General features: G+C 45.5%; 1 protein-coding gene across 1 annotated transcript in view; it reads left to right on the top strand.

Annotated features, from left to right (window-relative positions):
• LOC126524580 (lysosomal alpha-mannosidase-like) overlaps positions 1-13,137 on the top strand; it is a 72,385-nt gene that overhangs the window by 27,973 nt on the left and 31,275 nt on the right. The window contains exons 7-14 of the mRNA XM_050172881.3: positions 279-350; positions 1,956-2,072; positions 4,133-4,333; positions 5,673-5,739; positions 9,008-9,047; positions 9,532-9,601; positions 9,698-9,820; positions 11,489-11,605. Of these exons, the coding sequence (XP_050028838.1) occupies positions 279-350; positions 1,956-2,072; positions 4,133-4,333; positions 5,673-5,739; positions 9,008-9,047; positions 9,532-9,601; positions 9,698-9,820; positions 11,489-11,605 (807 nt within the window). The remainder of the gene's footprint in view (positions 1-278; positions 351-1,955; positions 2,073-4,132; positions 4,334-5,672; positions 5,740-9,007; positions 9,048-9,531; positions 9,602-9,697; positions 9,821-11,488; positions 11,606-13,137) is intronic.

Here is a 13,137-nt window from a genome sequence, read left to right as displayed (position 1 = left end):
ACCTAGGCCGATGCTGAAAGCTATAATGCAATGGGAACGCTGTGTCAACTCGATGACGCGCAGCCGCGCTACGCTACTCGGTAAGAGGCACTAACAACAGCAACTAGGTGAATCCCGAGATTAAAACGTCGCATTAAATGTAAAACAACGCGTGCGTGGCAGTATGATCTGCGAGTTGCGGACGGGTATTGTGATGCGGCAGTTAACGAGTAAAAAGTTGTTGGCACGTCCAGACGAACGGAAATTGCTTAATATTCTTGTTGTGTTCCCTCTCGCAGGATGACCCTGACAGTGATGAGTACAACGTCCAAAGTAGGGTGAACGACTTCCTCAACTACACAAGGGAAACGGTATGTACACCCCGCTGTGAAAGCTCCGGTGTTCTTAATAGGCAATCGTTTAGTGTAGGCTGTCACGCATCTTCGTGCATGTGTATAGGCACTTTGTACTCGGGAGCCAGAGGGCACTGCGACGCTTCCATTTATTACGACAGCGTTGTCGAAAATGGTTCTAAGGATCAGAAGAAAATGGGACGACAACGACCCAACCTTCATCGCTCGTCTAAGTGTTAGACAACGAGCCTTGCCTTGTTCAACCTCACAAACGTTCACGCTTCTCATCTCGATCGCAAACGTATACCCAATGATGTTCAGGACAACCGTACTTCAATATTACCTTCGTATCGCGGAAAATTTTTGCTCGTGGTAATAGCGAGCGGAGATGTCACAGTGACTGTTTGTCAAGTACATACCGTCTTTATTCCGTTGCTTGTCGGGCTGTGTGCTACGGATCGGCTGTCAACTGTCGAAACCTTCAGCGCAAGGTGCCTAAATTCGTGGGCCTGCACAACTCTTCGAGAAATGTATTGCGAGTCCGTATTGCCTCTCCAGAGTTAAACATTTCACCAGAATTATTTGTCTTACAAATAAGTAATTTTCCATGGTCTGTTTGTCTGCTGATTCGTTGACGTACAAACGCAACATAAGGACTATGAGAAAAAGCCGTAGTGGAGGGTTCCGGATCAGTTTCGAGCATCTGGGTTTCTCGAACTGGACCCCAGCCTCTGATAGGCCCACTTTTCCGCATTCTTGCCTCATTGAAATACGGGTGCTGTGGTCGGGAGTCGAACTCGCGACCTCGTGCTCAGCAGCGCAACACTGTTGCCACTGAGCGACTGCAGCTGGTTTGCATCGCCCAGATCTGTCTTTGTTGCGCAGCTTTATCGATGCTGAACAAGATCGGCTGGATGTGTCCGCTTCTTTAGCGCTTAATTATCACTTAATGTCTTTTAGCTCATTTGCGGTATATACTGAACGGAACATTTTCCCCTTCGTTGGAGAAGGCTTGATAGGCGAGCGGCGCGCAGAGAAAGCAGACATCGTCGCCCCCGAGTTCAGCAAAGTTAATTGCGCAATAAGATACAGAGTTGACGTTGATGTTATCTGGCGCCTTCAGGCAATTTTTTCAGCATTTACGACATGCTATGAGGAGCGTGAGAAGGGCAGAAATACAATCCCCAGAGCTGCAAGCATCCGACTTTGTGATCGTTCTGACCACTATACGTCTCTGTCCCTGTGTACACGTTTTCACTAAAAGGAAAAAGAAAGAAGAAAAAACGAACAGTGCACGCGATGAGGCTCTAGGTGAGTGACGCGCGAACTGTTCAAGAGGCCCGTGGCAGCTAAACGGTTGAGGAGAGTGTTGCTCTATCAGCTTCTTACTGTGTTTCATTTACTGACGCATGCATTCCTATGGATGAGTGTTAGCCGAACAGTGTGCGAGGGCCGGTCACGCACAGAATCCATTTATTATTTAACCGAGCTGTTTTAATATTGGTGCTTAAAGCGTACACATAGCTTCGAAATAATGTCGTGCACACTGCGCCGTGAGAGTGTATATCGCATTTTTATGCACTGGAATTTTTTTCTCGTCTCTATTAATACCTAATATTGCAGGCAAGCTTCTACAAGGCAAACAATATCCCAGTTACTATGGGCAATGACTTCAACTACCAGAGTGCCGGTCATTGGTTTACCAACTTGGACAAGCTGATCCATCACACTAACCTCAGGGTAAGCAGCGTGCTTGCGAAAAACATGAGCACACCTTGGTTTTCCTCACATGCTTTATCTTATAACGTAACTGCATGCAGACAAATCTCTAGGCACGTGGCAACCGCTCGTTCTTTTCTTTGAATATAAACCTTTCAGTACAAGGTTTGAATGTACTTTCATATTAGGATTAGATTACGGGACCTGCCGGTGTAAGCGGCGCGATTGATCTCAAATGCCTTTCCACATTGTATGCTGATGTGAAGGACTTTTGAAAATACTCTTATGTGTGTGTGAAGCTTCCTCTACGGCATATACTATGAAGATACTTGCGAACCTTGATAGCACTATATAGTGGAATTTAGTGCGTCGTCCAAAATATGTTTCCAATAATCTCTTACTTTCAATTCTTTTAAAGCATGAAACGCGGTTGAAACTTTCTAAATCAACTTCTCCGCGCTCTCACCTTACTCCTCCCTGCATTATTATTCCCCTTCGTCCTTGCGGCTATGTCAAGGCGAGCACTGGCGTGTATTTTACTGTTGTTTGATCTTAATGCAATTCGAAGCGCGGGCCTGCAATCTTAAACTGATTGCTGTTAAGATTACAATTGGTAATCTGAAAGTGGGGCTAGTTTTATGACCGCATGGTTCTCTTAACTGTGCAAGAAGATGAAGACAAAAGACGACAGCATAAGTGGTATCATGAGCTCTACAATCTCGAGTAGGCGTACTTCCGCACGTGCTTTGTTTACTACGGCCATGCACAATCTTACAGTCGTCCATCTCCTGGCTATCAGCCTTCATCGCCGAGGCAATTAGTCATGCAGCCAAACTGCCGCTCCGGCGTTAACAGTGGCAGAATGCGTTATGCGTAATAGATCAAGATGATACGAAGAACAAGTGGCAAAGGTGAGGCTTAGGAGAGGGGTTATCGGCGCCTGGCTGTAGTCACCAGACTGACAGCGCTTTTGACCTGTCCATTCTTAAAATATGCTACGAAATACACTGGTGATCCACTTGAAAGTATTTCCAAAAGCGACCCTATGTAGCGGTTCGGGGATAATCCTTAACTTGAAGGTCGATGCACCTGCGAGCAACTTTTGAAAATGGATACCTCGAAAGATGTAACGCTCTGAACAGACCTCATTGCGTTTTAGATCTCATGCTATTTTTTGGAAGTATCTTTGAACTCGAAAACAAAAAAAAGTAACACAAGAAGAAGAGATAAAGAAAACGAAACACACGGTTTAATATTAGCAATTAGTGGGCGTCAAGCGAGGGCCTCGCATTATAAAACTACGTAGAGGCGGTTGCACGTTCCATTAGCGCCGTCATTCGCGAGCAACTCACGCTTCAAGACTGCAATGCAATGCTTCGGACTCTTGTCGATTTCATATTCAGTGAGGTCATAGAGGAGTACATCTTAAAGTACTAACTTCCCTTTCAAACACACTTTCCCTATCCAGTTTTCATTAGTAAGATCTTGATGAGGGCTAGTTGGTTCATATTTAGAACTGAGTTTGAACAGCGCGAATAAAACAAGGACACGAGGAAACAAATACCAGCGCTTGCCGGTGGTATTTCTTTCCTCATGTCCTTGTTTTATTCGTGGTGTTCAACCTCTGTTCTAAATATCCAGTTTCCTCCGCCTCCAGATTCTATAGAGGCGTGAGGACGACACTGTATACCAACACGAAATGTTCAGCTCTGTAATTCCTAACGTGTCATTTATGCTATTCCAAGTTTCATACCGCAACATTCTGGCTCAAGCACGGGAAACTTAATTCGAACCCTATAGTAGGCGTTTCTGATACACTGGAGCGAAGTTTAAGTTACTGGTAGTTTCAGAAAAAACAAAGAACATACAATTATATATAATTCATTCCATTACTAATATGTATTTGCTCAAATAACATTTTACTGCTGATTTTCCTGCACAAATGTACTCTCAATGTAACGAAATAAAGATTAACAAGCTATGTTTAATTTTCATTGATATGGAACTTTTCTTGCGCATTAGAGCGTTAATAAAAGCATGTTTTCTCTCTCTCTCTCTCTCTCCTGCCTTTCTCATTTTAGTCAGAAGACACGAAGGTGCACCTGCTTTACTCGACACCTTCGTGCTACCTGAAGGCTCTGCACGAGTCAGGCGTCGGCTGGCCCACCGAGACGCAAGACTTCTTTCCGTACGCCAGCGATCCCCACGCCTACTGGACCGGATACTTCACCAGCCGACCGGCCTTCAAGTTCCTCGATCGATACACTAACAACCAGCTACAGGTGCGCGCAAGCTTGACCGAGTCAGACCGGGACCTCCAAGATCGCAACGACGCGCGCCTCAGCCAGCGATCTCAGAGGCCGCGGTCCGACCATATAGTTTGTGACAAATATCATTAGGCTGAAGTCCGGCGCTAGTGTCTACGGGAGTTTCAAGCATGGGAATTCAGTCAGCATGGGGTGAATGACGACTAGTACATGGATTAGCCTAAACTTCGTCCTTCTGGCCTCGAAGGGTTTTGCGACTTTACAAATTGATCAAAACATTGCTTTACAAGCCCAAAAATTTGCAGCTTTTACGGGCAGGTGCTAATTTTCCTGCTGTGAATAAATGGCTAGGATCGTTTGCAATTTAGAAAGACAACGCGTAATGAGTACCATCACAAGAACGTCTAAAGCCACAAATACAATGATTAGATAAATCTATACAGGTGAACCCATAAATGTATTGTACCCAAGGTTGCGGAACAATCGCAGGGCAGTTTCCTATATCTAACTGCTGTATCTGTGTTTGGTGCACAGTTACAAATTTGTAAACTTCGTGCTTCTATTAGTTTCAGACTTACCAATTTAGGGCAATTTTCTTCAAAAATATTCAAAGCGGTAAACCAAAATGTTGCTTTGTAGAGTTTCAATTTCTCTTTCAAATACAACATATTTCATTTAAGTCGAACAAGCGGTTGTCTGATAAAAGCATTTCTTCGTTTTACGTGTATTTCAATGTGGAAATTAGAGTTGGGCTTGAGTTAAAGCTTCTTTTTAAGTTGAGATGGCATGATGTCTCTGATAGAGGCAATTCCAAACAGTTGTGTATGAACGTCTTCCAAGTAACGGAGAGATGGACCAAAAGTATAACGGTCGGCTATAGGCGAGCATTTTGCAGCTGCATTTTGTACAAACACCTTTATAGTGAACGCAGCGGACTGAGAGGGAGTACAGAATACCGAGCGTAATCAATAACGGTACATATGTGATTGCCTTAGATTTAAGGCGTCGTTCTTTTCTTTATTTACTGTCATCTTGTGGCCTGCGCAATGCCTTGGCGACAAATAGGTTATATATAATCGATGCAAATCACAACAAACATAACATGCTTCATCCTCCTCCTCCTCCTCTTCAATTAGATAATAGCTTTTTCTTCCCTAAGACACACAGCCTTCGATTCGTCCATTCTTCGCTAGAATCCAGCCTCAAATACTAACAAGAGTTGTAACTCAATTCTAAAAGAAATAAATAAGAAAGAGGTCATACGCCCAATGTAGTCATTGCTGCTGCTCAATTATGCCCTAACTATAATTTTTTTTTGCAGCGAAGCGATTGCACTAACGAAACGTTATTTCAGGCAGCCAAGCAACTGGGTGTTCTGGCTGGCCCCAGGGAAGTCACGGAGGCCTCTCTTGACGTATTACGTAAGTACTAATCGCGTGAACGTTACGTAAGAGCTGCTGACTCTAAAATCGCACTTTCTAATCAGAAAGAGTTGAACGTATAGTTTGCGTATCGTGAAGTACTTGTGCAGAAATAAAGGTAACTGATAAGGAGATTCTCATGTTTGACATTGCGCGTTTGTATTTACTTCAATCCCTCCCTACGTAATGACCAATCGGGCCCTCGGGTAAGAATATAAACGAATGAATATTCACTAACTAGACACCTGATTCCGAACAAACGGATATGTAACGTGTGGAAAGAGCTTTAATACCAGTTGGCTGAGGCTAAGCGGCCACTTGGAAGGCCGTTACTGTGTGGCGGGTACCAGCGGTCGTGATTTTCGGATGGCCCTGCACGGGAAAATGCAGTGCCTTCACTTTCCGCTCTTTCGCACGGTACACCAGAGCAGAGAGAGAGAGGAAAGGGGAAAGGCAGAAAGGTTAACCAGACATGAAGATCCGGTTTGCTACCCTACGCTGGGGAGAGAGGGGAGGTGGAGGTAAAGTGATAACAAAGTAGATATAAAGAAAGAAAGGAGCATAGACATACAATCACAGTCAGTCACTGTCGCCGCATACTGTCACCGTACAGCACAGTAGAACTTGCAGCACTATACACATCTGTTCGGCTACAGGCGCTTGTCCCAGTCTGTTGCCTTTAAAAACTGCAACAGTGCCCTCGTGGCCCTCCGCTGCGATGCCCCCCCCCCCCCCCCCACTTGTGATGGCGGCATATTAAAATAAGTTCCTCTATTAGAGGTCTTCGGTCAAAGCGCGCTATCGTGCGAGCGATCGTCTCTATAAATTGTAGCGAGGGCTGTCACAGAGAAGGTGTTGAAGAGTCTGCTCGTTACCACAGTCATCACACGAGCCGTCATCGGCCCATCCGATTCGGAAAGCAAAAGATTTGGTGAAGGCCACCCCTAGCCATATTCGACAAAGCAGGGTAGCTTCGCGATGACAGAGTCCAGCTGAAATGCAAAGGCGTCGAGAGGAGTCTAGGTTGTGCAGCCAGTTGTTTTGAAAACTTCCTCCAAAGTAACATTATACTAGTAGGAAGACAGAAACGGTACAGCGTAAGGTACCTGCTGCGTGTTTTAAAAGGAAGGTTTCTTTGGGAGCACTGCCGGACTTTGCTTATCATGGCGTGCCGAATAGCCTCACACACCACCCCCCCTCCCTTCTTACAGCATTCATGTAACAAATCGGCTTATATGTAGTCCCATCTGTTCTACCTCTACAGACGTGCTGGTGGCCATCTTTGTTCTCCGCAGAATCCCTCAACGAAACAGCTGGCGGTGCATAAATATTCTCACTGCAACTAATGTACACCTTCGAGCGCATCATTCCTTTATTAAAAGGCATATTTACCTCGGCAGCTCTTATAATTAGAGGTGTTCGAATAATGAGATTTCTGAATCAATTCGAATACCTCTTATGACCTCGGAATATCGAATTGGATATCGAATATTTTCTCATCTCTTAGGAGAGCGAAGTTTTGAGTAGAATGCGTTTGGCGAGAAATTGAGGCGTGTTTACGTTATTTTATGCACGCGATTCGTACCCAAACTTTGCGGCCGGTCTACTGAGCAGCTTCTAAATGAGAAAGAACTGCTTTCATTCATCTGGCCGGTCATGACTATCCCAGAAATAAAGCCAGGAAACTGCACTTCACCAGATGCACGTTGAGTGCTGTGTTAGTCGAAGGATACGAGTGTGCATGGTATGCAGCACTGGTACGATGTTCTCAAGGTAAGAGGGATCTAATGATGGGTCTGGTGAAATAACTGCTTTGCCTATATCGAGACACCGTATTCATATATAGGCTTCCTAAAAGCGAGGTATTCTTCTGGATGGCGTCGAATATATATTAAGTAGAAGTGGTCTACCCCGTGCGTTCGCTCGGGAACTGGTGCCCTGCGCAGCAGCCGCTTCTCTCCCTCAGCCGAGTCATTCGGAAGAGTCCTCCCTCGGCACCAGTATCTCTCCCTTGAGACTTTAATAAGTTCTGTTATCTCTGATATTGCAACAGAAATGGATATTAGACAATATTGAGTACGATTTGAGTCAAGGACTATCCGATTCCTGTTCGAAATTTCGAATATCAGTACACCCCTACTTGCAATACACAAGAAAGGTGAAACCTCGTTGCTCGGCGTTCACTGAACCGAATTTGATTTGCGTTGCTGCATTTAAAAGAAAGGGCTAAAATTTAATGACGATCGACATCAATGTTGTTTCTTGAGGCTGTCAATTTTTCTAATTCGGAAATCCCAGAAAATTTAAGAAAACGACGCTAGTACCGAGTTTTGAACTGTTTAAGTCAGTAATAAATAATGGTAATATTGTGGTAATAATTAATATTGTGTATTATACACTGCTATCAAATCTACTACTTAGATATGAGTAGAACTTTTTCAAATCCCTCTTAAACATCATAACAATTTCGTGTGAGCTCCTAACTCATATATCAAATTTGTTGGCTTTAGATGCTCCAACAGGTGCAGTTTACAAAACTTGAATGTTGAAAGACAAGTTCCTGATGCACACTTACAGACATATAAACTTCGCGCTTGAATTTTCCCGAAGCTCGCTCATTTGTGGCATCATTTGTAAAGAAATACAAGACCCTCATTCATAATTCTGCTTCCTACAGCTGCAGGAATTTCAGTTTCTCGTGCAAATCCACCATATTTCGTTCAAATCGATCCAGCCGTTATGTCACGAAAGAATTTCTGCACTTTACAGGTGCTCGAATGTATTCGAGAGCGTAGCCCCCGCCCCGCTCAACCCATCCTTTTCCCCTGTCCTTCCGCCAAGCATTTTGGTGGCCTTCAGGTGTGTCGTTTGAGGTTGCTCACTGCACCGGCAGGTACACTTCCTGAAAGCCTCTGAAAGTGCCCTTGCGATGTCTCGCGTCTGCCTCGGCTACAAGGCCTCCGCGAACACTCGCCAGAGGGGTTCTAGCGCAGTTCTCATTGCTCCTGTTGGGCGATTTCAAACGCGCACTTGTTTTGTTGCAGCGGGTGCAATCTGCCAGCACGAGCATAAACGCGTTCTGTCCATGCCACAGGGTTGTGCGAATTATATAGTAAGTAACATAAACGTTGGCTCGCACAAGAAACTGGAATTGAGCCTGTTCGTGATGCCATCACACCGTAGACAAACATCCATTTCATCATCCTTAAGTGACACGATGCTTGTTACGGAAAAGACAAGTCAAAGGCTTGCTTCTGTTTCGTTACAGGCGAAGCCTTGGCCGTCGGTCAGCACCATGACGCAATAACGTAAGTATAAATTTATATTTGAGCGAGTCTCTGCAAGCTGACAAGATTCCGTGTTCACGAATCAAATCCTGCGGTTGAGAGATTCGGCCTCTCTTCCGCCTGCAGCGGATGAGTCGGCCTTGTTACGTGCCTGGGTATCGTCGCGCTCCATCCATGGTTGCCGTATTTCATGAATGCTCTGCTCATGCTCCGTGTCAGTAAAGCCACACAGCGTCGATGTAGAGCTCGCCTCTCAGCTTATCAACTGGTCGCATTGCACAGGCGCCCGTGCAGCCTATGGCCATGATTCGTCGACGTCACCATGACGCTGCACCAGCCTTTAGTTAAGCAGCTTTTGATGACATAAAGCTTGTGCCGCTTATCAGCTACAGGTGGACGTTGGGCGTTGCTTGTGCCAATGTTCACTTCCTTCCTTGCTCGTTCCGTTCATTTAACCCGCTTTGGGTGTTCTTGCTGTTCCTTTCATCTTCTAAATTCATTTTAGGGGTACCGCCAAGCAGGCCGTAGCCAATGACTACGTAAAGCACATTGCGATTGGTCTCAAGGCGAGTGACGTAAGTTAGCATTTATTTGCACGCGTTTATAATTTAGCTGGGTAGTCGGTGTGAATTAGGTGTCAATAACCGCTGTCTTTGTTTTTTCGCTTTCAGAAATACACGAACTACGCTTTCGAGAAACTCTTGGGCCTACACCCACAGTCGAAGGTCCCGGAACTCGTTCGCTGCCACACTTTGAATATTAGTGCCTGTGACGTCACGGAAACGTCCGAGCAGGTCAGTGCGTGTGTGTAACGGGACTTCGCGGCACTTGCACTTCACAGTTGTCCGTCGCCTGCACACAAAATAAAAGTAACCATCACGCCATAACGCAGACGCACGTGAAGGTGTTCAAGAAGATGCCTTGTTGACATATAGTGCGTGCATGGTGTACTTACTGCGAGCAGGGTGAACAAAGTGGTTTTGTAAGGCGGGGCCTTTCAGCCTCTTCCGGTGGATTACATGAAGGGTCGGTCATTACTAGCATAGCAGATCGCGATGTTCTAGCAGCTAATAAATAGGCTTCTACTCTAATCTCTGTTTTATAACTAATTGCATTAGCGCACGTGTTGGAGAGCAGAACCCCGACAGCGATGAACTCACGCGCTCATTTAACGGTAATTCTTAGACTAAGCACGAGTTTCGAGATAGCTGCATCCTGAATGCGCGGCGAAATTGTGCTACGGATTGTGTACCTCGTAGCAAATTTTGGGGATGGAGATGTCCAAGTCGGCGTTATATGCGATTCTCGTTTCGTCAACATATGACTTCATCGCAGCCAATCCTAAATTCTGTGACATATGCTGTTTCTTAAACTTTCTTAAGCGGAAAATTGCGATTTGTGGTCTAGATATCTACCGCCTTAGCAATTAATATTTCTTAATTTAAGACAACGGAATTTATAAGAACTCTTCATCAAATGAGTGCCGAAGGGTGCAGCATGACTACAGATAAATAGAAAACAATGAACAGACCAATGCAGTTATTTCCTTTTGAGAAAGTAGGAACTTTAGGGACCAGGTGCCCAAAGTAATTCTCACCAAATAATAGTTCTGTTGTAAATCCGAGTATCAGGGCGGGTATCGCGAAAGGCATTCTTACGTGCTAAATATTCGTTTTAAAAATGTCACCAGTCAGTCCTAACAGCGGTTTGTTTTATAATGGACACGTTGGATATTTAACAACAGCTTCTACGAAGCAAACGCCTTCTGAAGCTTGTGTTGAGGGTTCCAGGCTTTAAATTGATGCCGTGTTTTTCGGTGCGCATTTTCGAAACTGACCTCATTTTAACGCATACTTCACCCTTACTCACGACGCAACATTTATTACGGCAACCATTATACGGTAAGGACCACACTGACGCATTTTAGCAGAAGCCGTCGGTGCTGTCGTGCTGTTCCGGTTGCGAGGCGTGTGCGCGGCCCAGCCCTTGACGCACGCCCGTCACGTAATCTGCTGCGTGCGACGGCAAGCATGGCGTATAGGTCAAGCAGCGACAACTGTTAGTCGCCGTGTTAGCTTCGTGCATGACGTCTTCCCGCGTACCCATGCGTGGAAAGTCACGTGACCTGCTGATCGTGGAGACGCGGCACAGTTGAAATGGTGGAGGAAGGGGCAACACGGAACGCTCGCTTTGAGATTAAGCACGCTCGCGCTCCACGCTGGCATCGCTCGCCACGCCAGCGTTTTGTCATTGAGTGTTCGCGGTGATCGAGTGAACTCTCTTCATGTGTGTCCTTGGGCGCGAGACACCTGACTTGTTTAGTTAGTGTGCAAAATTTCCCTGCCTTGCTTCACGTTTGTCTGATGCGTTGCTATCGCTATCAAAACTGTGCCTTTCAAGTGAAACTGCGACTCTTTCCCTGCCCACTGGAACTTTTCTGATTTTGTTTTCTTGTTTGCCAGTTTTCCGTCGTAGTGTACAACCAACAAGCGGCGCCCTTCCACGTCCATCTCAGAGTACCAGTAGTAGGCGACGGTTGGCGAGTCCTCGACAGCAATCGCTCGGAGGTGCCTGCGGAGGTACGTTGAGCACGCCTTGAGCGCACCTCCGCGCAATTTTCCTTGCGCCCTTTCGTACCACTTGCAGATTGCTTGTGCTTCAACTATGATCCGGCGCTATGGGACGTCTTCATCCCAGGCGCCCCCATAGAATGCTACTAACACGTTGTCATTGTGTTACGAGGGGTTTGTGCATGAACGCGATGGCGACGCAGCAGTGACTGGCGCCGCGAGTAATGCGAGGTTGGCAGGCAACTGCTGCGTGAGCTGCCTTCCGGTCGGCACATTGTTCCTTTAAAGATTGTAAATACGCTCACTCTTTTATGCTACGTGTGATCTCTGTCGCAATATTATCAGATGCTCGACAAACCACTCATGGTGTAGAAATTTATCGACATGGATGCTGCCCGTCGTCATGGCTTAAAACAGTAATGCGAAGAGGACTCCCCGCTAGCAGCGGTGTTGCGTGTGCGGAAATTCGCTGAATGGTCACTCACAGCAGGTTCAGCTTGAGCGATGGAAGCGAGTTTGGGATCTCCTGCCGTAATGGCTTGAAGACCTGAATGTCACAAAATAGCGTGGGATGGTAGGGGGCCGTCCAACGCTTACTTAAGAACAGTATAGCGAGGAGTATTGTCACGGTGCTGCCATCGATAAAAGAATGACGTTGTTCGTTGGGATAAAGAAAACGACGGAGAGGTTGGAAGAGAAACTGTCAGCCATCTTTGCTATCTTCTAGCACTCGGTAAATAGCTTGTAAAAACACTTTCATTGATATCTCGACTCGAAACAATATTGGGGTAAGCGGGAGTGCGCATTTTCAATTTAACGAAGTCAGTCTTGTGATGAATGGAGCCTCTGTACGCCAAAAAAAGAGACATGAAAGACGGTCGTTGACGCCATCTTGAAGCTTCCGAACGAGTGTCCCGCGACAACTTTAACTATGGTAGCGCCTGGTTGCATCACATTTGAAGCATGACATTGCATTTTAAAGAAACTAAAGACGCCTAGCAGTCTTTCAAAACTGTTTCTCAGCAAAAGCTGGCCAAGACATGTGATGTCTGATTGGATATATAAATATATGCTTATAGTAACCAACCCATTTCCACAAATGAGTGAGGGGTCCTGAAAAAACCTTTTCTCGAGCCTAAAATGACTTGGTGTTACTTTCTAATATACCTTTAAACTAATACGTAATACGCCAAAACGCACAAGCTTGTTTTGCCTTACTGTGTGAGGCTTATAATGCCAGACTTGATTATCACGTCATTCAAACGTTCGCAACTGGCCAAGGGAGATTAGCGTAGTGATGACCTCAGAATTTAATTTGAGAAAACCTGGCGTTCTCTAATGTCCACCCTCCACTCGCTACACGAACGTTTTTGCATTCTGTCTCAAATGGAATGTGGCTCCGTTGCGAAAGACTATGTGGAGGTTTGTAAAAGCAAATGAGTACTATTAGCTGCTATTACTCAATTAAACGCTAAAGTCATTTGCCTTCATTAAGTTCATAGGACTTTCCTATTAGGAATTCACTAGTGTGTATTTATCAT

This window comes from Dermacentor andersoni, chromosome 3 (genome assembly GCF_023375885.2).
Source record: "Dermacentor andersoni chromosome 3, qqDerAnde1_hic_scaffold, whole genome shotgun sequence".
NCBI lineage: Eukaryota > Metazoa > Arthropoda > Arachnida > Ixodida > Ixodidae > Dermacentor > Dermacentor andersoni.
Note: the sequence above shows the minus strand (reverse complement) of the source record. Positions and strands in the feature narration are given on the sequence as shown.